Source organism: Gigantopelta aegis, chromosome 8 (assembly GCF_016097555.1).
Source record: "Gigantopelta aegis isolate Gae_Host chromosome 8, Gae_host_genome, whole genome shotgun sequence".
Lineage (NCBI taxonomy): Eukaryota > Metazoa > Mollusca > Gastropoda > Neomphalida > Peltospiridae > Gigantopelta > Gigantopelta aegis.
The window spans coordinates 36,446,199-36,474,183 of NC_054706.1; the positions used below are offsets into that span (position 1 = coordinate 36,446,199).

The following is a 27,985-nucleotide window of genomic DNA, read 5'->3' on the forward strand; positions in this document are numbered from 1 at the left end:
CTTATTTTTTGTAAGCATTAAAAAACAAATTCAAGCTACCGTGGTTGTGTACTGACATTCAGTGTTGCCATATATGGCACATATGGCCATTGTTATACCACTCATGTGGCAGTAGCGTAGACAGAAATGTTTTTGATGTGTCCATGGAAAGCAATGGATTCATCACACCTCAAGACACTGAGCTGCATTCCTCGCTTTTAGAATGTGAAAAAATAAATACATATTTAAAACACTGGATGAGGATACAAGATTTGAAAAATGTAAATCACTTGGCAGACCTGACAATCACAAATGTACATTGTACATGCAGATATGTTTATCCTCTTATGTTTAACGTAGTCACTCGAGTGACAGCTGTGTAGATATGCATTGCCGAAGGATTTAGTTTACTTTCTACGTACCACTACTTTACTTAATGACCTGGCTATTTTGATAGTACATGTATCTGTAAACAGCAAAGTTAGTTAATACAAACATTACTTGGGAACACTTTGTTCAGTATCGTGTTGTGATTCCCTAAGCAAGTTTAACAAATTGCTATAGTTCTAAAATATGTAATACTAATTTAAAAACCAAACGTTCCCTCTTCATTTTGTATAATATTATTTTATGTCGTACTTGTAGGGTAATAATAATAATAAAAAAACATGTTTTAGTTTTAGAAATTGCTATAGTTTAAAAATATTTAATACTAATTTAAAAACGAAATGTTCCCTCTTCATTTTGTATACGGTAATATTATTTTATGTAATACCGTTTTATTTTTTGTAATAATTTTTAAAAACCCACCATGTTTTAGTTTTAGAAATTGCTATAGTTTTAAAATATCTAATACTAATTAAAAAACCAAATGTTCCCTTTATTTTGTATATGGGTAATATTATTTTATGTAGTACATTTATACTTGTAGGTTAACAATAAAAAAAAAAAAAAAAAATTACTTGCTCTCTTTGTCTCTGGCTCTATTTTAGATACATCTATTTATATTTAAATGGTTTATAAATGTAATATTTACATTTCTTGTATTTTTGTTCAACCAAACTAAAATTACTAATAAAAAAAAACATCATTCATGGAGTCTGTGATGGAGTATAAACTATCATGTTTTGCTCACAAAGATTGTTATGGAATCTAAACAAAATGGAATGTTACAATATACTTCAGTATTTGCATAATGATAAAAGCATATAGAAAATTATTGTTTTAAAACCTTTTTGTTTAATAGTAATATACAGAACTATAATATTCTTTTTTATGACATAACTAAAATTACATTACATTTATTTTAGATGTGTGTAAATCTTAAACCGGGACAGAATCTAGGTATGACAACATGAACAGGTTCTGACCTGACATGAGAAAAATGATAGTAGTCCAATGTTTTGGATTAAAAAACATAATAATAATAAATAAATTTGTTGTTTGTTTTGTTTTGCTTAATACATTTGGGGGATGACATATGGTACATATAATAGGAGTCATTAAGAAAAATTGCTTTCTTTTTGGATTTTTATAAATTTTTTAAACAGTTAAAAGTTATTTTTAAAAAAAACACCATGATTTTGAACACAACCAGTTCTAGCTGTCAGGCCTCAAAGTATAAAATATGTGCACATAAATGTCTTTAGTGAGCATGGCTTAGATTTTTCTAACATGATTTTTTTTACATGTATTTGAAGAAATGCATGTGCTTTTAACTCATGATAATGACTGTCCATACAGCTGAATACAGGTGCTATTGCTTGTTTGTGAAGTAATTCTACAAGACATAAAACAATTAGCATCTAAACGGCTCTCAGTTGATATTCTTACAGCCCACCTTTCAGCTACATGTAGGTAATACATGTACTAACACACTGTCTTCAGTTTCCTTAATTTTTACCAGTATCAAACAGTATAACAGTATATATCACTGTCATCATTTTCTTAACTCTTTTTTTGTTGTTGTCAATATCAGTATGAAAAAATATAACAATATCTATTACTGTCTTCACTTTTCTCCCATTTTATCACTTTGAAACAGTATAAAACTATCTATCACCGTCTTCACTTTCCTCCCATTTTATTACTTTGAAACAGTATAAAACTATCTATCACTGTCTTCACTTTCCTCCCATTTTATCACTTTGAAATAGTATAAAAGTATATCAGTGTCTTCACTTTCCTCCCATTTTATCACTTTGAAATAGTATAAAAGTATATCAGTGTCTTCACTTTCCTCCCATTTTATCACTTTGAAATAGTATAAAAGTATATCAGTGTTTTCACTTTCCTCCCATTTTATCACTTTGAAACAATACAACAATCTCTATCACTGTTTTCACTTTCTCCCATTTTATTACTTTGAAACAGTATTAAAATATCCCAGTCCATCATCTGGCAATGTCCATATTGTCATACATTTTGTAGTTTACTATTAATTTATGTTTTAAACAATATCTTTAGTAACCTGATGAAGGCGTTTCACCAGTATTGTAGGTTGTAAACTATTTTTTCAGTAGTCTGGTGATCTGAACATTATTCAGTGCTAATCTATGGGACTAGGTTCCACTGCCTGGAATTGAACAATATGACTAGCATCTCTTCTGTGAAGCACTTTAAACAGATGAGTTTAACAGTACTTCACTCACTCAAGGCATTCCATTCTAGCCTAATGAACCAGGCAGAAAACAAATGTTTAACCTTTGGCACAAGTTTACTCTGAAGTCCAATCAACTTCTAGCAGTCTTTAAGACTTGGTAATTTTGACACTATCTTCCAGCTAATCGAGAGCATGAGAAAAGCATTCCTGTTACTGTTTGTTGACAATTAAAAGGTAAAGATTAGTCCTCTTCACCGGCCTCAGTTGTGTCGTGGTTAAGCCATCAGATGAAAAGGCTGGTAGGTACAGGGTTCGCAGCCCGGTACTGGCTCCCACCCAGAGCGAGTTTTAACAACTGAATGGGTAGGTGTAAAACCACTACACCCTCTTCTCTCTCACTAACCACTAACAACTAACAGACAGCCCAGATAGCTGAGGTGTGTGCCCATGACAGCATGCTTGAACATTAATTGGATATACCAAGCACAAAAATCGGTTCAAAAAAAAAGAAAAAAAGTCCTCTTCATTGTGTGATCATCTCAATGTGTGGTCATTACACGACTTCAAGAATTGCAGTATGTGTCATGGATTCAGTATTAGATTATGACTAGCACACCAAGTGATTAACATGGACTCGGATCATTTACCAGACTAACAGTTAGGAGTATCTAAACACCAAAGTCTGATGATCTTGTGCTTTGAAATCTATGAGACAGTTAATTCTCCAACACATGGCACATGTAGTTCTGCAGTTCAAATGGCCAAGATGTTTCTGAATGGTAAGTCTGCTGGTATGGAATGAACTAATGTAACCTAGTGCTAAGGTCTAGGATGGAATGGGGTCCACCATGACTTGCTGATCATAACATTTAGATGACTAGATGAGGATCCACCTAGATTTGCTGATCAGGTTATTTAGAAATTGGATAAGGATCGACCATGACTTATTGATCAGAAGATAAAGATGACTGGACAACAATTCACTGTGGCTTAGTGCTCAGGAGCCTAATTCACAAAAGTATTTTAGCATACTCTTTGCAAGTCTTTTAGCACTGAACTGCGAGATCTCAAAGTTGCGAGAGTTTAGTGAATTAGGCCCCAGGATAATTAGATACTGGATCCACTATGCCTTGCTGATCATGATAATTAGCTACTGGGTGAGGATCTACCATGACTTGCTGATCAGGATATACAGTTGACTGGTTGAAGATCCATCATTACTTGATGATCAGAATATTTAAATGAGTGGATGAGGATCCACCATGACTTGCTGAATAGGATATTCAGATGACAGGCTCAGTGTCCACCATGACTTGCAGATCAGGATATTCAGATGACTGGCTAAGTGTCTACCATGACTTGCTGATCAGGATATTCAGATGACTGGCTAAGTGTCCACCATGACTTGTGGGTCAGGATATTCAGATGCCTGGATGAGGATCCACAGTGACTGACTGACAGGCTGAGGATCCAGGATGACCTGCTGATCAGAATAATCAGTTAACTGGATGAGGATCCACAATGACTTGCTGATCAGGATATTTAGATGACTGGATGAGGATCCAATATGACTTGCTGATCAGAAGAATTACATGTATGATTGGTAGAGGATATACCACCACTGACTGACAGGCTGAGGATCCACCATGACTTGCTGATCAGGATATTTAGATGACTGGATGAGGATCCACCATGACTTGCTGATCAGGATAATCAGTTGACTGGTTTAGGATCCACCATGACTTGCTGATCAGCATAATCAGTTGACTGGTTGAGGATCCACCACGGCTTACTGATCAGCATAATCAGTTGACTGGTTGAGGATCCACCACGGCTTACTGATCAGCATAATCAGTAGACTGGTTGAGGATCCACCACGGCTTACTGATCAGCATAATCAGTAGACTGGTTGAGGATCCACCATGACTTGCTGACTACACGAGGAGACAGCTAACCTCTGGAATGGGACATCAGAAGTAGTTCTGTAAGACGCGCATCTCACTATCAGAAGTATGAGAAGTGTGAATCATCTGACACTGACGGTGTTCTGTTATTGATGTTGTAGTCAAATGGATGCATCTCAAAATCACTCCATTCTCCATCAGACTCCGCCTGTAAAAATAAATAAAAAAAGAATAAATATTTTTGCTCATTATGTATCTTTGAGATTGTTCCTTTAGCAGTTAGTCTGCTGGGATATTCCCAAACAATATTACATGATTAATTTACCAACTGGAACATTACTTAGAAAACACAATATTATAATGATTTGACTTATAGAACATGCAGCTGCTGAGGCACTCATTGAGGCTATGTATAAGTTAGAAGGCTACAGACCACAATTAATTTTGCTATATGTTTCTATATAGCCTTAGTGGCTATAACATTTTTATTAATATCAACAGGCCCATGGATTTTTGTATGTATCTTTGCCTGCCTGGGGGAAACATACCCTGAAAAGGTCAACCCCTGTTGTTCAGCTCTTTAACCCAGGATATTGGTTTAAACAAACACACCCTCTAAACCTGGCCGTAATTACCACAAACAAGTCTTCAATGTCAACAAGTTACACATGTTTACAAACTACATGCTCTCCCCTGTCAGATAGTTGCCACTTCATAGCTGTCTGCCATGAAATAATCACAGTCAAACAGCAGACTACTTGCGAGGACAAATTTCCGGATTTTGGACAACCAAATGGGAAGATAACTGTAATCTGAGGCCAGTAGGATGAGAAATTCTACCCAATTTTGTCCTTTTGTTGTTAGTACGAAGTGACATTTGTGTAAAATGCATAGAAGTGGGTGTGATTCAGTCTGTCAACCGAAGTGGGCTTGTTTACATTGAGATATTGTTAAAAAGAGCTGGACAACAGGGGTCGTCCTTTTGAGGGTTCATTGTCCCCAGGCAGTTAAGAAAGTTTCTTGTAACATGACAATGGCCTAGGCCTGGTGAGTTTAACAAAACTGCTATGTGCAGCCACTGGAACTACTAGTATATGGGAAAAACTGTGTAATTACTTGAGGTCTCAGGCCATAAGCAAACAACATCATAAAACAGACCTGGGCTTGCTAGTCTCTGACAGCTGTGACTACTTTCTGCATTCAAAATGCAATGAATCACATTTTCCCCAAAATTATGTATACCTTTAGAGCTCACTAAAAATTGTAACGTGATCAAGTGAATTAATAAGGCTAAAATTACAAAATGTAGACTATTATTCATTCATTACCTGAATTTGATTCCATTTTTAAAATAAAAAAGCAATCCCTTCCTTAATTCATTTTCATTTCAACTTATCAATTTTCATGCTTTTATCCAAAGAAGGTTCAAGCACACTGTCCTGGGCACACATATCATCTATCTGGGCTATGTTCAGGACAGTGGGTTAGTTGTTAGTTGTTAGCTAGAGAAAAGAGGGTGTAGCGGCCTTACACCTACCCACTGAGTTGTTAAAACTCGCTCTGAGTGGGAGACGGTACCAGGCTGCAAACCCAGTACCTACCAGCCTTATGCCTAACGGCTTAACCACGAAACCACTGAGGCCTTATCAATACAAGAATTAAACATAGAACAGTACTCATAAACATAGGGAATTATTCTGTCGGAAGTCCTTGGCAATAACTGTTGTGCAGTTTATCATGAGTTTCACATATTATGTAACACACTCTCATGAAAGCCAAGATAAACTGTACAGGTTATTCTTATCTACTGGGCAGTAAATGCCGTGTGTGTGTGTGTGTGTGTGTGTGTGTGTGTGTGTGTGTGTGTTTTGTGTAGTGTGTGTAGTATGTGGGTTTGTGTGTAGTGTGTTTGTGTGAAAGAGTGTGTATGTGTGGTGTGTAGTGTGTGTGTGTGTGTGTGTGTGTGTGTGTGTGTGTATAAGAGATTTAGATTACATTACATAAATGGTTGTTTTTTGTTGTGTTTTTGTGTTGATTCTTATCTCCAGACTTTATTTGTGGCTATCTAACTCTTAAAAGTTTTATAAGCACAGGCACAGAGCCCATCAATCATACTTTTACTTTACTTCTACACTAATGCACTTTACGGTCTAAAAGAAACTGAGTCTTAGCAATTGGTTGGTCCCACCATGGAATTTGCACTACTCCATTAAAAAAAAAAAATCCTGCCTGCAGGCCTGATCAGTCTGCAGTTTTTCACACACAGAGAATTCAGTCATCTTATTATTGCTGCTTTGTCTTAGATGGCCTTTAAAGGGACTGACCCTAGTTTCAGCCAATGAAACTGCACACTAAGTTTAGTTAATATACAAACCTGTAACACATTTGAATAAAGTTACAATTGAGTGAAAATGGTGAAATACTCTCTAAAAATAGACCAAAACTCGACTCCATAACTGTTACTTCTCAGATGCATGTGAATTTTTAAAAATATGAAAAATGCATTTTGTGATATTAAAAACACCAGGATGACCCAAAACACTTCGAATGTATGGAAATGGATAATCTAAACAATACAATCTAAGTAAAGTATGATTTGTTTTCAAAAACAGCTCTAATAGTAAAAAATATGCCTTAAGTGTTTAAAACTAGGGTATGTCCCTTTAAATGAACCAAAGCAACATTGTTCAGTACCTACAATGTACCACTGAATTTAATAACAGATTTTAAAGATGTTAGTTTTTAATAGATTAAAATATATATCATATTTCATTCAGATATGTAACATTAAGGTAGAAGGTAAACATTTTAAAATTCTTGTTCAAGTCTGACTGCTGTAGACAATTGCTTCTAGATTCAAAACTTTGGACCTTTTGATTAATCTTTAATATATACCCAGTGTAGAATACTGGTTTGAAGGAAAGAAATGTTTTATTTACGGTTATATGGTGTTGGACATATGGTTAAGGACCACACAGATATTGAGGGAGGAAACCCGCTGTCACCACTTCATGGGCTACTCTTATCTATTAGCAGCAAGGGATCTTTTATATGCACCGTCCCATAGACTGGACAGCACATACCATGGCCTTTGATATACCAGTTGTGGTGCACTATCGATCCTAGACCAACCGTGCATCAAGCGAATGCTTTACCACTGGGCTAAGTCCTGCCCCCAATACTGGTTTGAAAAAAAAAACCCAAGCCGACAGACCCACCAAAGGAAATAAATCCTATGTTGCACCTCAAACAAGTGTCCTACCAATAAGGATGTGCCTACATCAGGTGGTGTCAATTTAGACATTTTATTCAGCACTTATAAGTTTGAACCTTACTTTCACTCCTTAGCCAAAGGCCACTTAAATACTGTGGCTTCAATACTGATTCATTCGGTGTTAAATGTGGTCTAGACGCAGTGAAAACAATTAGTATCTAGCATATCATTTGATAAATATAGTGTTTTCGCTTCCTATTTATTGCACAAGTTTATTTTGCGCAAGAATATATACTACACTGAGTAGCAATCGAGTGGTATGTTCTTGAGCGAAATAAATGAGTGCAATAAATAGGAAGTGAAAACAACATGTGTAAAGTTCTGTATTTATTACAAAAACGTTTTTTAATTTAATGCCATAACAACACTTTTTTAAATCTATGATTAATACTCCTTTCATGGATTTACTTAACGTTAAGAATCATACTCTGTGGCAGCCTTGTGTAATGTTTCAAATACGATGTGACGTAATTTGTAAATCATATATGATGTCAGTACGAAAAATCCGCCATCTCCAATAAAGATTAAAAGGGAATTCCCCACTTAAAAGTTCTGGTCCAGATCGTACATATATGCAATACAAAATAAATGTATCACACAGCTTGAAAATGTCTTTATCACTATAGTAAGATTGAATAGGTATGTAATACAAGAAAATCCAACATAACCCTCCGTGAAAAGAATTAATATCTAGTGTATCATTTGACACCACTGGAACACAGTAATTAGAAGAAACCCGCTACATTTTCCCATTATCAGCAAAGGATCTTTTATATGCTCTTTCCCACAGACAAGACAGCACATACCACAACCTTTGATATACCTGTCATGAGGCATTGGTTTGGACAGACAAAAAACAAAACAAAAATCAGAGAATGGGTCCATCAGAGGGTTTGATTCCCCCAACCCATGCTCCTCTGACATGCACCATAACAAATTACACATAGCTAGATCGCACCCACACAAAATCCAAACACAGGTCATCAGCATTTATCGGCAGTTTTTGTGTGAATGAATGTTTATGTATAATATGGCCAACAAAATATTATAAACAAACAAGACAATCATTTATATTCAACAATGCATTTATTAACAATGCTTCTTATTTTATTACAGGTTCAAGTAATAACAATGAAACATCTACTGAATTTGAAAGAAATGTGGTCAAGTATTATGCACTGGTGTAAAGTGTGTTCTTGATTTTTCTCTGACCATATCTCACAGTCTTAAGCACTGGTTCTATATACATGTATCAATACAATTTACCAGTATGTTTTAAATCTATTAACTGTGACATCGTTTAGCATGGGGTTTTTGGTTTTTGATTCAATATCCTTAAACATAACTGCAATTTGATAATAATAATAATAATAATAATAATAATAATAATAATAATAATAGATAATTAAATTCATACAAATTTTGTTTTAATCCTCTCATAGGATATGTTTAAATTTTGACATCATAAATATGGTAATTATAAATTTTGAAAAAATAAATATGTTAAATATGATTAACATACTAAATAGTCCTGGAGATGCTCTCTAGTTACAGATTCAATGTAAATACACTGGCAATAAAATATGTTTTAATTTTTAACTTTAAGTATCGAAATCTAAAACATTGAATGTTAATTTTTTTAAAAGAACTTTCTGACTCTTTGGGATACTGAAATTAATTAACACCACATCTTCTACTGGTCATCAACATTCTAATTCAATACAAAAACATGTCAAATAAAATGTAAAATAACAATTGCCCTATATAATATTATATATACATATGTATTTAAATACTAAATGTACTCATTCGTTGAGGTCATATACCTGTCCATTAAAAAAACCCACTGCATGGTAAATAACCACATGCTAGATAAGACTAGCAATATAGGGAATGTTTAGGCTCAGTCCTCTACTTTCACACTTGGAAACCAGTGACCTTATTCCTTTAGTAGATATCAGCTTCTAATCTCAATAATACTTCCTGAATTAGTTTCAAATCTGTGATAAACTTCAGCTAGCTATTTTTTAATCAGATACAGGAAGTTAGAATTAGACTGACTGAAAAAGAATTAACAGAATGTTTCATAGGCTATATATAAATAAAGATTTTCACTGAAACTTTTATATTAACTTAAAACACCTTTTAATTTTTGATTCTTGTATATTCATACACTACATTTACATAATATTACCAACACTAAAATAATTTTATTTCTATTATCAGTTGCATAGTTAATTCATAAAAGTAACAAGTCAGTTAATAAAAAGTGTTTTCTGATAAATACTGCTCATTTTAGCTCTTATATTTCTTTCAAAAATGTTAAAGTCACAGACCCTAATTTCAACCCATGACAATGGAAACTAAGTTTGGTTAATCTACTAATCTGTATTAAATTTAGGTACAGTTACAATGGAGTCTATGGCATTGAAATGGGGATAATACTCTTAAAAATAGACTAGAGCTTGTCTCCATAACCATCACTTCTCAGAAGTACATGTATATGCATTTATAAAAGTATGAAAGATGCATTGTGTGGTATTATCAATATCAGGGGCGGGACGTAGCCCAGTGGTAAAGTGCTCGCTCTATGCGCAGTCGGTCTGGAATCGATCCCCATCTGTGGGCCCATTGGGCTATTTCTCGTTCCAGCCAGTGCACCACGACTGGTATATCAAAGGCCGTAGTATGTACTACCCTGTCTGTGGGATGGTGCATATAAAAGATCCCTTGCTGCTAATCAAAAAAGAGTAGCCTATGAAGTGGCGACAGCAGGTTTCCTCTCTCAATATCTGTGTGGTCCTTAACCATATGTCTGATGCCATATAATCGTAAATACAATGTGTTGAGTGCATCGTTAAATAAAACATTTCTTGCTTTCTTTAGCAATATCAGGACTACTAGAAACACTTCAGATGAATTGAAATGGATAATCTAAACAATAAAATTCAAAGTAATGTCTGATTCCAATTATCAAAAAAACCTCTAATAGTGAAAAATAAGCCATAGTGTTTAAAAACTAGGGTCTGTCATTTTAACAACCTGATTTTTAAATTAACTGGCATGTTAAAACAATATATTTTTTGCGACAGCTGTAAATATCACTACAACAGATGTACAAATATCCATACACGTAAATAGAGGTAGGTGTTTGGCCAGGTGTAACGATAGCATTATACATTAGTATCAGAAACATTCTTTAGTGAAAGCATTACAAAAATCACAAAACTATTTTTAGTAGTTTGCTATTATGCATGTCAAAGAAATAAGTCCTTACAGATTCCTGTTCATTAAAGTTTGTTAAATACCGGACATTATCAATGTGTATTCTTTTTACATTGTGTTATAACAATAAAAATTGAAAGAACAAGGCAGAATAATTAACAAACAAGTTTTTGAATCAACTTGTAATTAAAAAATAAAATATATGACTATACAAATACATGCATTTTATAAAAGTATATATACAAATACACATAACAATATAAAAACACTTTTTATTCAAGGCAAGATTCAGGCAAAAACAATTTAAAATAATAACTTTGATATGTTAATCACATGACGAAATACCAGAACACAAGATTGCCATAGTATAAGAGTTATGTACACATAATACTTTTACACATACTTTGATCAATGAGCTTTGGCATTTTCACAGTTCTGCAGCAGCTACACAATTCTATTTATTACTATCAGTACAGAATTTTCAATTGTTCACAATGAAGCCTGTGACCTTTGACATTTCTATTTGTAAAACATATTGATGTTATGTCCAAGTTATTGTGATTTAGATGATTTTTTTTAAACCTGTGACCCTCAAATCAATAGTTTTTTTTTATATAGAATATATAACCTAATAGTTGTGTGCAAATGTAACAGGCCAAAACTAAGTTATTAATTGTTAGTAACTAACAGTTTTAAAATAGTAGTTATATAATGGAAATATATACTTTCATTATAATTATATTATTTAAAGAAATTATTTGTTATCTGTTATTATTATTTTAAATGTACTGGTATTTAATATGGAAGTGTTTAAATGGCTCTCTAGTATGAATTAAATAGCTAGTCCTCAGTTTGCTACAATATTAACACGTTTCTGACTAATTTAGCCTTTTTAACATAGAAAATTATATAATACTACAAATGTATTAAATATATATATTTTTTTTTTATAGAAAATCAATCTTTATATATTCGATGTCTTTCTAGTCAACATAATGTTTGTAGTAGCCCAAAATGGATTTTACCTCCAAATAATTTCATACGTACCAAAAACATACAAACATTTGGATGAAACAAACTGGCTTGGTTAAAGGGAAAATATTAACTTCAATAACAAATATATATATACAAGGAATTCATTAAAGGTTTTTTATTAAAAAATTATAACTAACACCTAATTAGTTTAAAATATTAGAAACTGACAATTATGATATTAGTTTAAACCGTTTTTACTTACGGTATTGTTTATTTGCATTTGTTTTCACTGTTACATTTTTAAATAAAATATTATTTTATTACAATTGTTTTAATGATTTTTTTGATAAGAGTAAATGGAACTTTAGTATTTGAAAATTATCGGTGAACATGAATAAAATAGAAAGCTTCACTCAGGATAGAAAATGGTTCACATCATTTCTATATACATATACATGTATGAATATCGCAAATAAAAGACTTTTCGAGGAAAAAATAACTGAGGTAATAAATAAAATACAAATTTGGTACCTGTTATTATACAAATTATGTCATATATGAAATAATTTTTATTTGTCACTCGCTAAAGCTTGTGCCAAGTAAACATTATTTCACTCTGGACTTACATTTGATAATAACTAGTAACCTATTTATTATCATATATATATATCTATATCTATATATATATATATATATATGCAAGTGTTTTATAAAATGTATTAAAATAAATTATGTGACATCTAATTACTTAACAAGATTAGAACCTGACGATTATAAAATGCAAAATATTGAGTACTGATTGTACACCGGGTAAACAGATTTTAATATTAAATGTTTATTGCAACCGTAAACTCTCTTTCACCTTCATATTACAACAGTATCTGTAGCATTGCTGTCTACATTTTGATTATATTACTATATTATTAGTAGTAGGCCTACATTGTGTATTACTATATTATTATTAATATTGGTGTCTTCAGAAATCTGTACTGGTTTTCTGGATATGTTAAGAAATATTGATCTCTTCAAAATGTATCATTGGTTTTTTTTTTGGTTTTTTGTACTAGTTGTGTAGTTTCACTCAATAAGATAAATATTTTAGCTATTTTTATACATTTGAAATAATACTTTACAGTAAGAACATCTGGTTAAAATTTCTAATCACAAACTCACTACTTCGATGACATTGTCAATCAGAAGACTGAATGTTATCCTTCGATAAACCTTAGAAAATTATGTCATTACATCAAAATGAAATAAGTTGTATTGTTTGTAATTGTTTGTTATTTTTTTGTGAATTTATGGATATATAACAGCCACAAATTTAGCATAAAATCACGTAGCAATTTGTGCCAGTTATACATCAATAAATTCACAAAAAATGACAAACAATTCTTATTTGAAACAACTAACAGTATTAACAAGGAGGAACTATATATATTTTTATTATGCATACTTCTACTTGTAATTATTAAACTTCAGTACACAACTATATATGCTTATTTACATCTGTTTGAATATCTCATCAAATAAAAATAAACAATAAATTATCAGTTTTTCATTGATAGTAACACCTATATCTTTAAAATGCTAGCAATGAAAACAAAACCTATTTATTAATTCTATATTAAAGTTTGTTAGGTGCTTCCTATCTAATCGAAAACAAGTAACCAATTAATACAAACATGGACAAATCTATAAAAAGCTGATCTAAAGCAATCTAGAAAGAAAATTATCAGCAGTTTGATGCAATACTGTGGTTAAAAAACACAAATTAATTCTTCTAAAGTTTCAAATATGTCATGCATATGTTTTTAAAAATATTTTTAAAATACCAGTATCAAAACAACATAAAAAAACAACCCCCCCCCAAAAAAAAATAAAATAAAATGTATAGAAATGTTTAGAGTAACCAATAAGGAACCAAATTTAATAAGGCAATATTTAAAATTTATTGTCAAAATGAATTTCAGGTAAAATGACAGATAGATTTTAACTTCATAACACACGTGCAATGACAAGGTGCATAACATGCTTTGTGAAAAAAAGTATAGTAAACATTTTGATTTTATTATCCAAAGCGTTGCATTATGCACTACTGTCAATACAAAGTACCAAAAAGCATTATGGGATTGCAAACTAAAATCAACAAAACAGGTCAGACAAGATTTGTTTTAGGCAGAAATCAGCTGAAAAAATACACACCATGAAACACAAATATGAAATACTGTGAAACCCCCATACACACACAGAATTGCAGAACCAATTTAAAAGAATATTGCTCCAACTGTATAAACACAACAAACAATATTAGTCAATGCAACAGAAACCGTGCAAAACAAAAACTGCTAAGTTCATGAACAGGTGTGCACTACTACAAAGGTAGGTAATGTGGTTAGGTGAGGTCATTAACAGGTAAACGTGCACAGGTAGGTCCAGTGAAAAAAACAGGTAAGTAGAGGCAAGGCAGGTGGATTCACAGGTATGTATTGTCATCTACCTCTGCTGGAGAGCTGAACACACTCTTGGTCCACGGCGGGATGTCGGAGGAAGAAGAGTTCGAGTCGTGGTCGTACAGGCGGTTAATCAGAACTGAACTCTGAATATCCATGCTGTCGTAGGCATTGTTCTGATACGCAAATGCAGGAGCTTGGTAACTGTCTCGGTGGATTCGGTACGAGCTCTGAAAATCTTTACCACCTTTCAATCTCCTGTAAAAGATTTAACAAACAATTCAATGTAGTAAATGTAGCAAAATCATTAAATGTTATAGGGGAAACCAATGCAGGAGTTGGTGGATTAAATGTAGCGAAATCATTAAATGTTATAGGGGAAACCAATGTAGAAGGAGTTGGTGGATTAAATGTAGTGAAATCATTAAATGTTATAGGGGAAACCAATGCAGAAGGAGTTGGTGGATTAAATGTAGTGAAATCATTAAATGTTATAGGGGAACCAATGCAGATTGTTGGATTAAATGTAGTAAAATCACGAAGTGCCATTAATACCAGCAACCATTGCCTCAGGTGTCCATGGATTAAATGTAGTAACATCACTAAATGCTATTCTGGAAATCAATGTCAATGGCCTAAATGTAGTAAAATCATTAAATGTTATACCACAAAGCAATGCCTCAGGAGTTGAGGGATTAAATGTAGTAAAATTGTGACATGTTAAACTAGAAAGCAACGCCTCAAGAATCAATTGATTAAATGTAGTAAAATCATGTTGTACTATAAAGCAATGCCTCAGGACTCGGGGGACTAAATGTAGTTAAATCACATGTTGTACTATAAACCAGTGCCTCAAGAGATGGTTGATTAAATGTAGTAAAATCACATGTTGTACTATAAAGCAATGCCTCAAGAGATGGTTAATTAAATGGAGTAAAATCATGTTGTACTATAAAGCAATGCCTCAGGACTCGGGGGACTAAATGTAGTTAAATCACATGTTGTACTATAAACCAGTGCCTCAAGAGATGGTTGATTAAATGTAGTAAAATCACATGTTGTACTATAAAGCAATGCCTCAAGAGATGGTTAATTAAATGGAGTAAAATCATGTTGTACTATAAAGCAATGCCTCAGGACTCGGGGGACTAAATGTAGTTAAATCACATGTTGTACTATAAACCAGTGCCTCAAGAGATGGTTGATTAAATGTAGTAAAATCACATGTTGTACTATAAAGCAATGCCTCAAGAGATGGTTAATTAAATGGGAGTAAAATCATGTTGTACTATAAAGCAATGCCTCAGGACTCGGGGGACTAAATGTAGTTAAATCACATGTTGTACTATAAACCAGTGCCTCAAGAGATGGTTGATTAAATGTAGTAAAATCACATGTTGTACTATAAAGCAATGCCTCAGGACTCGGGGGACTAAATGTAGTTAAATCACATGTTGTACTATAAACCAGTACCTCAAGAGATGGTTGATTAAATGTAGTAAAATCACATGTTGTACTATAAAGCAATGCCTCAAGAGATGGTTAATTAAATGGAGTAAAATCATGTTGTACTATAAAGCAATGCCTCAGGACTCGGGGGACTAAATGTAGTTAAATCACATGTTGTACTATAAATGCCTCAAGAGATGGTTGATTAAATGTAGTAAAATCACATGTTGTACTATAAAGCAATCAAGAGATGGTTAATTAAATGGAGTAAAATCATGTTGTACTATAAAGCAATGCCTCAGGACTCGGGGGACTAAATGTAGTTAAATCACATGTTGTACTATAAACCAGTGCCTCAAGAGATGGTTGATTAAATGTAGTAAAATCACATGTTGTACTATAAAGCAATGCCTCAAGAGATGGTTAATTAAATGGAGTAAAATCATGTTGTACTATAAAGCAATGCCTCAGGACTCGGGGGACTAAATGTAGTTAAATCACATGTTGTACTATAAACCAGTGCCTCAAGAGATGGTTGATTAAATGTAGTAAAATCACATGTTGTACTATAAAGCAATGCCTCAAGAGATGGTTAATTAAATGGGAGTAAAATCATGTTGTACTATAAAGCAATGCTTCAGGAGTCGGGGGACTAAATGGGAGTCAAATCACTACATCTTATACCAGAAAGCAATGGGTAATTTACCTGTAAACGTATGCTGCAACAGCTAGGACTATGATCACTAATGCTACAGCCGCTCCAGATATTCCACCAACAGCTACATCTGACAAACTGGAAGACAGACCTGAAAAATATGAGCACACTTTGCAAAATAACTGTCGTCAAACACTATAGTTCTCATTTTATATTTCATTTCTCTATCTAGCAGCCCAAGCTCCCAGGTTTCATGCCATAGAGAGCATATATGAACCATAATCAATTTAATCATGTCATTTGTAATATTGTACACGGCAAACTTCATCGCCACATCCACATTACTCATATGACAGCCGCAAAAAGATTGAATGCAGAAGTAATATTTTACAACAGAAAAATAGTCGTTGTTCACCGTTTTGTTTAACACCACCACTAGAACACACTGATTTCTTAATCACCGGCTACTAGATGTTAAACATTTGTTAATTCTAGCATGTAATCTTCAACGGAAATATTTTTCCATTAGCAGCAAGAGATTTGTTATATGCATTTTCCTACAGACAGGATAACACATAGCACACCTTTTAACATACCAGTTGTTGGGCACTGGTTGGACTGGAAAAAACTTTACAATAGAATCCACATAAAGGCTACTCAGATCATTGATCATTTGTTTTAGACCAATAAAATAAAATAATTTGCCATTACTTACATTAAATATGTGAAATAATGTATCTGCCATCCCCCCTTAAACAGTACTTATATAATTACTTTACAATATACACAGGACTTCTAGATTATGGTAGCCCCACTCCCATGGCTAGTGATATTTAATGTTGGGCTAGTAAATAACTACTATTGCCATGCCCAACGGCTAGTGAAAAACATTTATCAAATGTTGCAGTTAAGTCTATTTTGTAAATATGAATATCCTGCCTCCACACCAACACCCCAATGTTAGTGTTTTTAGGTGACATATCTGATTATTACTATTATTTAGTTAAATTGTATTAACTTAAATAAAAGTAGGGCTAGTGAATTTTTAATTGTGGGTAGTAAAATTTTTAAATCACTAGTGAATTTGATAAAAATTCTAGAAGCCCTGATATATAGTTTTACCCAAAGATTATTAACACTTGAGCACCTCCAACTTAAGATTATGGGGAGCAATTTAAGATATTACCATATTGATATGATATAATTCGCATGCTATGGGGAGCTAAAATCACTCTCCTTGAACTAATCTTAGGGGAGTGATGGGGAGTGAGAGTGATAGCTCCCCTTAAATAACACACTGATTTATTAATAATTGGCTATTGGATGTGAAACATTTGGTAATTTTGACATGTAAGTCTTAAAGAGGAAACCTGCTACATTTTTTCATTAGTAGCAAGGGATCTTTTATATGCACCATCCCACAGCTTTTGATATACAAGTCGTGGTGCACTGGCTGGAATGAGAGATAGCTCACTGGGCCCACCGACATGGATTGACTCAGACTGACCATGCATCAAGAGAGTGCTTTACCATTGGGCTAGGTCCCGCCCTCTGGAAATTATTTTAATGACATACTGTTTCATCCATTTAATAAAAGTGCAAGGTGCTGATTTTATGGCATGATTTTAGACTACTAAAGCAGGTTTATGTGTGAATTTGTAAATTTTGGCTCATTCTGTAATCATGTGATATTTTCAGATTACAAAAACATACTACAGTAAATCAATATTGCATGTTTAGAATATATTCTGATATCAGTTTGTTATATGTTAGATAATGACGTTAGATTTTCAAAGCACATCTGTATACATGATTTTTTAAGTCCACATTACTGAATAAACTTAAACTGGACATAATCACATGTACCACACTGGCATTGGAAGTGGGGGTGGGGCAGCAGCAATGGTTTGTATATATTATTTATATGTGTGTGTGCCCCCTCCCCGTTTTGGCATCTTCCTACGCCACTGTATCACAAAGGCTGCTGACAAACATCATGGTATTTTTGTCAATCATCAATTAAAGAAAACTTGTTAATATATCAGTTTGAGTTTTGAAGCAATTCTATTCAATAAGAAGTCTGCAGTCATCAAGTGGTGTCAGTGGGCACAACTAATCTGTGCTGTGGTATCTATAGGTTAATGGAAGCAGACACCTTCCATTCTATATCAATGCAAAAACTAGACATACGTATGTATATCAATAAAAAAACATGTAGTAAAAATTACTGTCAGCCTTAAAAAAATATTACTTCAGAGAATAAGAGAACATCCATGTGACTTACTATCCGACGGTTGGTCACAGTTATCTCCCATGTACCCATCATAACAGATGCACATCGCACTGCCTAGGTTGTTGTAGGTACAATCGCCATGAACACAATCAAAGTCCTCACAGTTGTCTGAAATAAACAAAATGAACATTTACATAGTAACTCAACCATGTTTGGACCAGTCCATGGGACCAGGGGAAAAAGTGCAAAAGGTCAGAGGTCAGGTTATGTACAAAAAGAAATGAACGTTCTCTTAAGTTACTCAACAAAGCCTAATGTCATGCTTATCCATCTGCTCTGTTCCATCTTGCCAGTCTCCTTTCTCTTCAGGAGCCAATTTCACAAAACAGAAGTTTATGTTTACAGTTAGCATAAAAAACATGTTATATCTTTACATGTGTCTAGCATCTATTCCGCACAGACAAATATCATTAGGGCTGGCTCTAGATAGCAGAAACGTTTGCCAAATTATTGTTTAAACTTCAAAAAGTGCAAAAGCCTTCAGATATTTTTAATAAAATATCTATCATTACAAGAAGTTATTTTGGCAAAAATTAAAATAAAACTTGTCAGTTTTTAAATTTGGAAACTGATGAATCTGAGTGGTCGAGTTAGTCTTGATAATGCAAGATCATTCATGGTAATTATGAAAGGAAAATTATTTATATATATTCTAAACTATATTATTTGTATTGCCTGTTATTTTTAGAAATGTTTTTCAGTTGTAAATTTATGTTTATATGCAAAACTAGGCTTAAGACCTTTTGCGAAACTGGTAGTTTGTCAATGGTGCATTTTTGTACAATACTAAAATATTAAAGTATAATTTTATATATTATTGCCTTGTTATTTTTTAAAATCTCATAATCTAAAGAAAACTAATCACTATTAAATACCTTTACAAATCACTCCTGTTCCATTAAATCCAAAATTACAGACACAGTAGAAGCCATCTTCAAGGTCATGACAGGTAGCGTTGTCATGGCAGTTGTCAATCTCAAAGTCGCACTCACTGACGGGACCGTTGATACACTGACTTTCTGAGATGGCTCCCTTTATTGGTGTAGTTCTGCCCGGGCCACACGGTGTGCACTTGGTTTGTCCAGGGAAAGGGTTGTAGGTTCCGACTGGACACAGCTCACAAGTGTTGTCTGCTGCAGGGAATTGCCCCCGTGCACAATGAGCTGTTTAAAAAAAAAAGACATTAGAAAATATAGAACTGGACTGCCATTTCCAACCTACATAGATATGCAGAATTGTTTTTAAAGGAAGATTAGATATGGATGACTCCATACATATCTCCAATTTGTAAAATGCCAAAAAACTTCCATAATTCAACAAAAGTCAAAAGCAATAAGAAATGGATGAGAAGTAATACAATTGATTATTTAGAGAATAACTAACGAGCTATAAGGAATTACAGATTATCTGTCCCGAGTGAATTAATGTTGTAAACCAGAGCTTCTGGTGAGGGTTTTACAACATTAATTCACGAGGGACAGATAGTCTGTAATTCCTCGTAGTGAGTTGGTTATTCTCTAAATAGAAGCAATCTGCACACTGTGCACAGATCAAACAAATATTACCCCGTATATTTGAGCCCATATGGGTAATAATACAAGAATACATGATGATATAAACTTTATGAAAGGAGGCGTTAGTGTGAGAGATAAAACAATGACCATGCTGATTAATTTAGTCTGATTTTCTGACCATGCAGTCCTTTAATGTTCTTAATTTAGTCTGGTTTTGTCTGAACACACAGTCTAATGTTCATGTTTCAGTGTAAGTGTGAGAGATAAACAATGAACATGTTGATTTACTCTGATTTCTGAACACAGTCTAATGTTCATGTTTCAGCATAAGTGTGAGAGATAAACAATGAACATGTTGATTAACTCCGATTGTTTGAACACAGTCTAATGTTCATGTTTCAGTGTAAGTGTGAGAGATAAACAATGAACATGTTGATTTACTCCGATTGTCTGAACACAGTCTAATGTTCATGTTTCAGTGTAAGTGTGAGAGATAAACAATGAACATGTTGATTTACTCTGATTGTCTGAACACAGTCTAATGTTCATGTTTCAGCATAAGTGTGAGAGATAAACAATGAACATGTTGATTAACTCCGATTGTTTGAACACAGTCTAATGTTCATGTTTCAGTGTAAGTGTGAGAGATAAACAATGAACATGTTGATTTACTCCGATTGTCTGAACACACAGTCTAATGTTCATGTTTCAGTGTAAGTGTGAGAGATAAACAATGAACATGTTGATTTACTCTGATTGTCTGAACACACAGTCTAATGTTCATGTTTCAGTGTAAGTGTGAGAGATAAACAATGAACATGTTGATTTATTCTGATTGTTTGACACAGTCTAATGTTCATGTTTCAGCGTAAGTGTGAGAGATAAACAATGAACATGTTGATTTACTCTGATTGTCTGAACACACCATCTAATGTTCATGTTTCAGCGTAAGTGTGAGAGATAAACAATGAACATGTTGATTTACTCTGATTGTCTGAACACACAGTCTAATGTTCATGTTTCATCGTAAGTGTGAGAGATAAACAATGGACATGTTGATTTACTCTGATTGTCTAAACACACAGTCTAATGTTCATGTTTTAGTGTAAGTGTGAGAGATAAACAATGAACATGTTGATTTACTCTGATTGTCTGAACACAGTCTAATGTTCATGTTTCAGCGTAAGTGTGAGAGATAAACAATGAACATGTTGATTTACTCTGATTGTCTGAACACACAGTCTAATGTTCATGTTTCATCTTAAGTGTGAGAGATAAACAATGAACATGTTGATTTACTCCGATTGTCTGAACACACAGTCTAATGTTCATGTTTCAGCGTAAGTGTGAGAGATAAACAATGAACATGTTGATTTACTCTGATTGTCTGAACACACAGTCTAATGTTATGAAAATAACTTGCCAACTGTACACTCCTCCTTAGATGTTGCCCCTTCATCTGCAGTCGTCCAGCCATAGTTGCATGGCAAGCAGAACAGAAGGTCAAGGTTGTCCTTGTATGACCCTACTGCACATGGAACACATTCACCAGAGGCCCCAAGTTCTTCTCCCAGTTGACATAAGTCTAAAAAGTTCAAAAGTATTATTGTTTTCATTATTATTTTAACCTTTCAGAAAAAGACTTCCAGTGCTGAAATAACAATATATAGTCACAAACAAAATGTTTTTTAACCAATCAGTAAATTATCATGTCAATTGAATCAGTTATATTCAGTGTATATTAAACATCTTGACATTCCTACTCCACAAAAATAGTTTTGATGATAAAGGACCCACCACAGAAAAATAACCATTACTACTAATGATGAATAATTAAATTTTGGTTACATTCATTACAATTTAAAACGATCCTAATGGTCCAGACATAGCAACACGAGTTTGTTCATGTTTTTGATGAAGTAAAAACAATGTTGTCCGAGAACATCACATGTGATGATGTCACTTTATATGGGTACTCTTATTGAGTGTTATATACTAAGAGCCTAAAAAATAATTCAAAATAAAATATGAACTTTTAGTGTTGTTGTTAAGTATGTTTCAAATTTAATTATAGGAATTGTCTATTATTTCTTTTATGTTCACCGGGATATGAACCAAACATCAAATCATCTACAAACTTATGTGTGAACGGCTTTGGCAATTCACACAGTCTGCGGATGATTTTGTTTCTTCATACCCCAAAGGTGGGACGTAGCCCAGTGTTAAAGCGCTTGCTTGATGCACTGTCCGCCTAAGATCGATCCCCGTTGGACTATTTCTCATTCTATTCAGTGCACCATGAAAGGTATATCAAAGGCTGTGGTATGTGCTATCCTGTCTGTGGGATGGTGCATATAAAAACTAATTGAAAAATGCAGCGGGTTTCCTTTGCTACTAATAGAAAAATGTAGCGAGTTTCCTTTCTAAGACTATGTCAGAATTACCAAATGTTTGACATCCAATAGCTAATAATTAATAAATCAATGTGCTCTAGTGGTGTCATTAAACAAAACAAACTTAGCTTTTTTCATACCCCGATAAAGGTAAAAAACAAAAAAAACAGACAATTCTTAAACCATCCGACATGAATGACTTACTTGCACACAGCCTCACTGAGTCTGCTCCCTCGTTCTCGGTGGTCGTACCAACCGGACATGACTTGCAGCGCAGCTGACCCGCTTCATCCTGGTAGTCTCCCTTTAAACACGGTCTACACTCACCAGCTGCTGTGTTGTAATAATAACCCACAGTGCAGTTGTCTGAAAACACAATGTAAGCAAACATCTGTGATTAGTTCCTAAATTATTATTTGTCGCAGATGCATTTATTCCTGTGCATGTGTGTGTATATGACAGTGTGTGTCTTCTTGCATCATGCATTTTAATCAGATTGTTGTTCATGACCAGCCTCGGTGGTGTCGTGGTTAAGCCATCGTACATATGGCTGGTAGGTACAGGGTTCGCAGCCCGGTATCGGCTCCCAAAGCAAGTTTTAACCGACTCAATGGGTAGATATGTAAGGCCACTACACCCTCTTCTTTCTCACTAACCTCTAACCAACTAACAACTAACCCACTGTCTTGGACAGACAGCCCAGATAGTTGAGGTGTGTGCCCAGGACATAGTGCTTGAACCTTAATTGGATATAAGCACGAAAATAACTTGATTGCTAAAGGTGTGCCAATGTTAATATGTTTCTTCCATAACTGGATGGATAACAAAGGGATATACAATCCTACCGGTTGATGGCCTTGAGTAAAATAAAGATCTCTTCTGATATAAGGATGAAAAGAAATGTAACAGAATGAAAACTGGAAAAATTATTACCATAGCAGTCAGTTTGGTTCACTGCTCCTGGAGCTCCAGTTGTCTTTCCCCGAGGACAAACCTGGCAACGTGTCTGCCGTTCCAAACTGCTGTGCATGCCCTCTCCACACAGCTCACAGGAACCAGTAGCGTTGTTGTAGAACGACCCCACAGGACAGTCCACTGAAGTAGAACAGGTCATAGAAACTCATAGTGGTGTGTGTATCTTACAGGTTTTTTGTTTTTACATTATCCCTAGTCTCAATAAGCTGGAATATCAAGAGAAAACTGATAATAATAATAATAATAATATTTAATAATAATAATAATAATACCTTATGACCACTTAAAGACAAACTTAATAATTTCACTTATCATAATTTGTTTTAGCAATTTAATTTTGTTTTGTTTTTTTTTGACCCCAGAACAGGGTTGAGATGTCTTGAGCTCACTGTTTCACAATATTTTAGTTTTTAAATAATATAGTATATATATTTTTATATACATACATATAAATGGCAAAATATATACATATCTACAGACCTGTATTCAGAGATGCACGGACAGACATAATCAACACACCTTACTGTATGTATATATAAACATATACACACAAACAAAATAAAAGATGTTTTTGTTCTTTTTTGTTGTGGATGGTTTTTTGTTTTTTTTAGCATTTTACAATAGGGCACAATTTTTCATGCATGCTGTTGTTTGTTCACGTGCCAGTTACACATCTTCAACTTCACACAAACTGCCAATCAGCTATCTGGTGACTCGTTATATTCTATACTTAAATGTCTTAAACTTGAGGATCACCAGAATTGTATTAATGTTTTTCAAAATGCAGGATCGATCCCTGTCGTTGGGGCCATTGGACTATTTCTCGTTCCAGCGAGGGCACCACAACTGGTATGTGTTACCCTGTCTGTGGGATGGTGCATATAAAAGATCCCTAGCTGCTAATCGAAAAGAGTAGCTCATGAAGTGGCGACAGCAGGTTTCATCTCTCAATATCTGTGTGGTCTTTAACCATGTCCGACGCCATATAACCGTAAATAAAATGTGTTGAGTACACCATTAAATAAAACATTTCCTTCGTTCCAAAATGCATGTATTTTATATTGTTATTTTAAACTGATTTTTAAACACTTGAGGTGCCGCACATCAGTAAACAAATTGTAACTCACTGATTATGTGAATTTAATTTACTTAACTAAACATTAAACAAATTGTAACTCACTGATTATGTAAATTTAATTTACTTAACTGAACATTAAACAAATTGTAACTCACTGATTATGTAAATTTAATTTACTTAACTGAACATTAAACAAAAAAATCCAATATAATTGCTTTTTCTGGTACAATCCCTATACAGATAAATACATTCACATGATCAAATGTTAGAGGTAGCTAAAACAAAACATTTCTTAGCATTTTTAAAAGGACAAAACAAAACACATTTCTGTATAAATATGAAAATGTATTTCATCAGTGTTCTGTGATGGGTGCTACCTTGTCTATGGTTCATAATAAGAGAAGATGTGTGGTAATAACAGGTTTCTTCTCTTATTCTTTAGATGAAATGTGACAGTTACCACATTAGACACTATTATATATAGCTAGTGATTTAATTAAGAAAAAATCCTTTTATTTTACAGGTGAATTTATATATTAATCATCAAGAGGGTGAAAAAATCTTTTTATTTTACAGGTGAATTTATATATTAATCATCAAGGGGGTGAAAAAATCTGCTGTTTTGGACAAAGGTGTGGGCGGGATGTAGCCCAGTGGTAAAGCGCTCGCTCGATGCGCGGTTGATCTGGGATCTATCCCCATTGATGAGCCCATAGGGCTATTTTTTTTGTTCCAGCCAGTGCACCACGACTGGTATATCAAAGGCTGTGGTATGTACTACCCTGTCTGTGGGACTGTGCATATAAAAGAACCCTTCCTTCTAAACAAGAGTAGCCCATGAAGTGGCGACAGCAGGTTTCCTCTCTCAATATCTGTGTGGTCCTTAATCATATGTCTGATGCCATATAACTGTAAATAAAATGTGTTGAGTATGTTGTTAAATAAAACATTTCAGTCTTTCTTTCGGACAAAGGTATATGAATGAATAAACATTGATTTAAAGATATTTTCAAAACAGTGTATGGAGCTGTGGTATGACATGTAGCCATAATGTACATGTAGTGTATTAAAATAATTTTATATGCTAATGTAGACTGTAAACTTAGTTTCCACTCTTTGAGCCCCATTTCAGTGTCATACACTATAATTAAGTTTTGCATTAGGCAAGAGTAATAATCTCACAGCATCGTCTCTTGTTGTTTGCCAGAGTTCTCAACACTTGACCTTCGAGACAGGTCAGCTGTACTGAAGACCGGAATGATGACAGATCAGCCGTGAAATCCTCAAATGTGCTGTGTTTTACCAGCGACTCTAGTTCCTCGGCAACAAAGTTAATATTTTCATTCTGCAGAGCAGCACTGTGCACAGAGGAAAACAAACAGAAAATTAGGAAAGTGAATCACTTTAGTCATATTTAGTTTATTGAAATTCACCACAGGTATATGAACTAAGGTGTAGCAAAACCATCAACTTAATAACACAATCAAATGTTTTTTGAAATAGTAACACACAAAAATAAATCTAATTGATAATGCATGATAGAAATTTAATATTACAAGAATTTTGCGGGATTAAATGTCTTAAATGTTTACAGTGCATTGTGATGAACATCCATGGGAGCAACTGACCATGGACTTAGTTTGTAAGAAACTGATCTAAGCTCGAAACTTTAACGTTAAATTTTAACACAGAAGTTGACGCTGTCGCCATCACTGCCATAACCATCGGAAAAGTAATAACCATATCATGTCATTTTAATTCGTAACGGTGAGATAAAAATTTGTCATCTATTACCAAGTAAAAGTTTAATTAATACTCCTCCAGTTTTTGTGCAGCTTAGTGATAATTTTTTTTTTTAATTACAATTTTATTCATCCTTGAAAGTAGGAAAACTGCATCATTTTACCATAAAATAAAAAAGTTAAAATAGCAGTATTATTAAACATTAAACAGACATACATATCAGAAGCATACAACTAGTGTTATTTTACCTGTCGGGTGATATGTTCACATTAAACGTGACGGTAAAGGAAACAGTGGTTTTCGCCCGCCGGACTCTCACAGCTGCGGGCATGTCACACACCACCTCGATATCATCATACGTGCAGTTGTCGGGCACACAAAGGCCCAGCCGGGCGTCCAGCTCCTTCATGATGTTTATAAACTTTTCTCGCAGGCTCTTCCTGAATTCAGGACTGCATTCTGGCCCACTAAAACCAGCTGATCCTCCCAGCAAGCAATCACTGGGTGGAAACAGAGCTGCAACAAGACACACGTACACATGTGATCTCTGATGTAATGGCACCATGGTGACACTAGTGTTAGGAATAGGTTATTGTTATCGATTACTAGAACACCACTAGGTGACACTGTCATCTCTTAACATGCAGGTAATCAGCATTCAAAATAAGCACTTGTCTATTTGTCCTGACAAGTGAAAATTTACCTGGACAAGCAACATTTACCTCGGTGATTGTCCAGTGGACAAGTATAAATGCTCATTGTAGTTTAATTTTGAGCAATCAAAAACATTATTCTTCTACTTGAATAAATAAACCATTTATTTGGAGAAGTGAAAATACTGGTGGACAAGCAGATTTCTAGATGTGTTTGTCCAGTTGACTAGTGAAAAATGTTGCTTATTTCTATCACTGGTAATTAGTCAAGATCTCAACAGGAGGTAACCAGTAAAGATTTCTTACTATTTATCACAGAATATCCCTGACAATTAGTGTGGATATCAGATATGCTCTAAAAACATCCAGGTAAACCAATCTCACCTGAACATGCAGGGAAGCGGAAAGGATTTCCTCGAGGTGGGTCCCAGAATCCCTCCAAACCACAGCGATAGAACGGAGGTGGAAACTCGGCAAAGTCATAGTTGTCAGGACATGCTACAGAGCAGTAGTGTCCATGGGTCCAGGCACTGCACACTTTACCACCTAACACTGGGGCTGGGGGCTCCGCACAGTCTTGTGCTACAGAAAATACAATGAACAACACATTTATTTCACATAAGATGATTTCAGTATTGACTTGATGATGTTTCTAAAGTGATACCTGATACCATAATGCCAATATCTTAAGTTTCCAGCAATATTTGCTAATGACACCATCAATAAAGTGCATAGAAACTAATATGAGTAAATGTTGAATTTTATTGTTGGAAAAAATATAGGTTTTAAACATATATGAATACACAAAATTGTATAAAAT

General features: G+C 34.1%; 1 protein-coding gene across 1 annotated transcript in view; it reads right to left on the minus strand.

The window, feature by feature from the left end:
* Positions 1-2,972: 2,972 nt before the first annotated feature.
* The window catches only part of LOC121379643, a 145,878-nt gene continuing 120,865 nt past the window's right edge, over positions 2,973-27,985 (minus strand). The window contains exons 59-69 of the mRNA XM_041508290.1: positions 27,550-27,747; positions 26,761-27,028; positions 25,952-26,127; positions 23,650-23,811; positions 22,921-23,082; positions 21,747-21,908; positions 19,685-19,972; positions 18,801-18,917; positions 16,568-16,667; positions 14,460-14,670; positions 2,973-4,693 (exon numbers count right to left, since the gene is read on the minus strand). Of these exons, the coding sequence (XP_041364224.1) occupies positions 4,586-4,693; positions 14,460-14,670; positions 16,568-16,667; positions 18,801-18,917; positions 19,685-19,972; positions 21,747-21,908; positions 22,921-23,082; positions 23,650-23,811; positions 25,952-26,127; positions 26,761-27,028; positions 27,550-27,747 (1,952 nt within the window). The 3' untranslated portion in view covers positions 2,973-4,585. The remainder of the gene's footprint in view (positions 4,694-14,459; positions 14,671-16,567; positions 16,668-18,800; positions 18,918-19,684; positions 19,973-21,746; positions 21,909-22,920; positions 23,083-23,649; positions 23,812-25,951; positions 26,128-26,760; positions 27,029-27,549; positions 27,748-27,985) is intronic.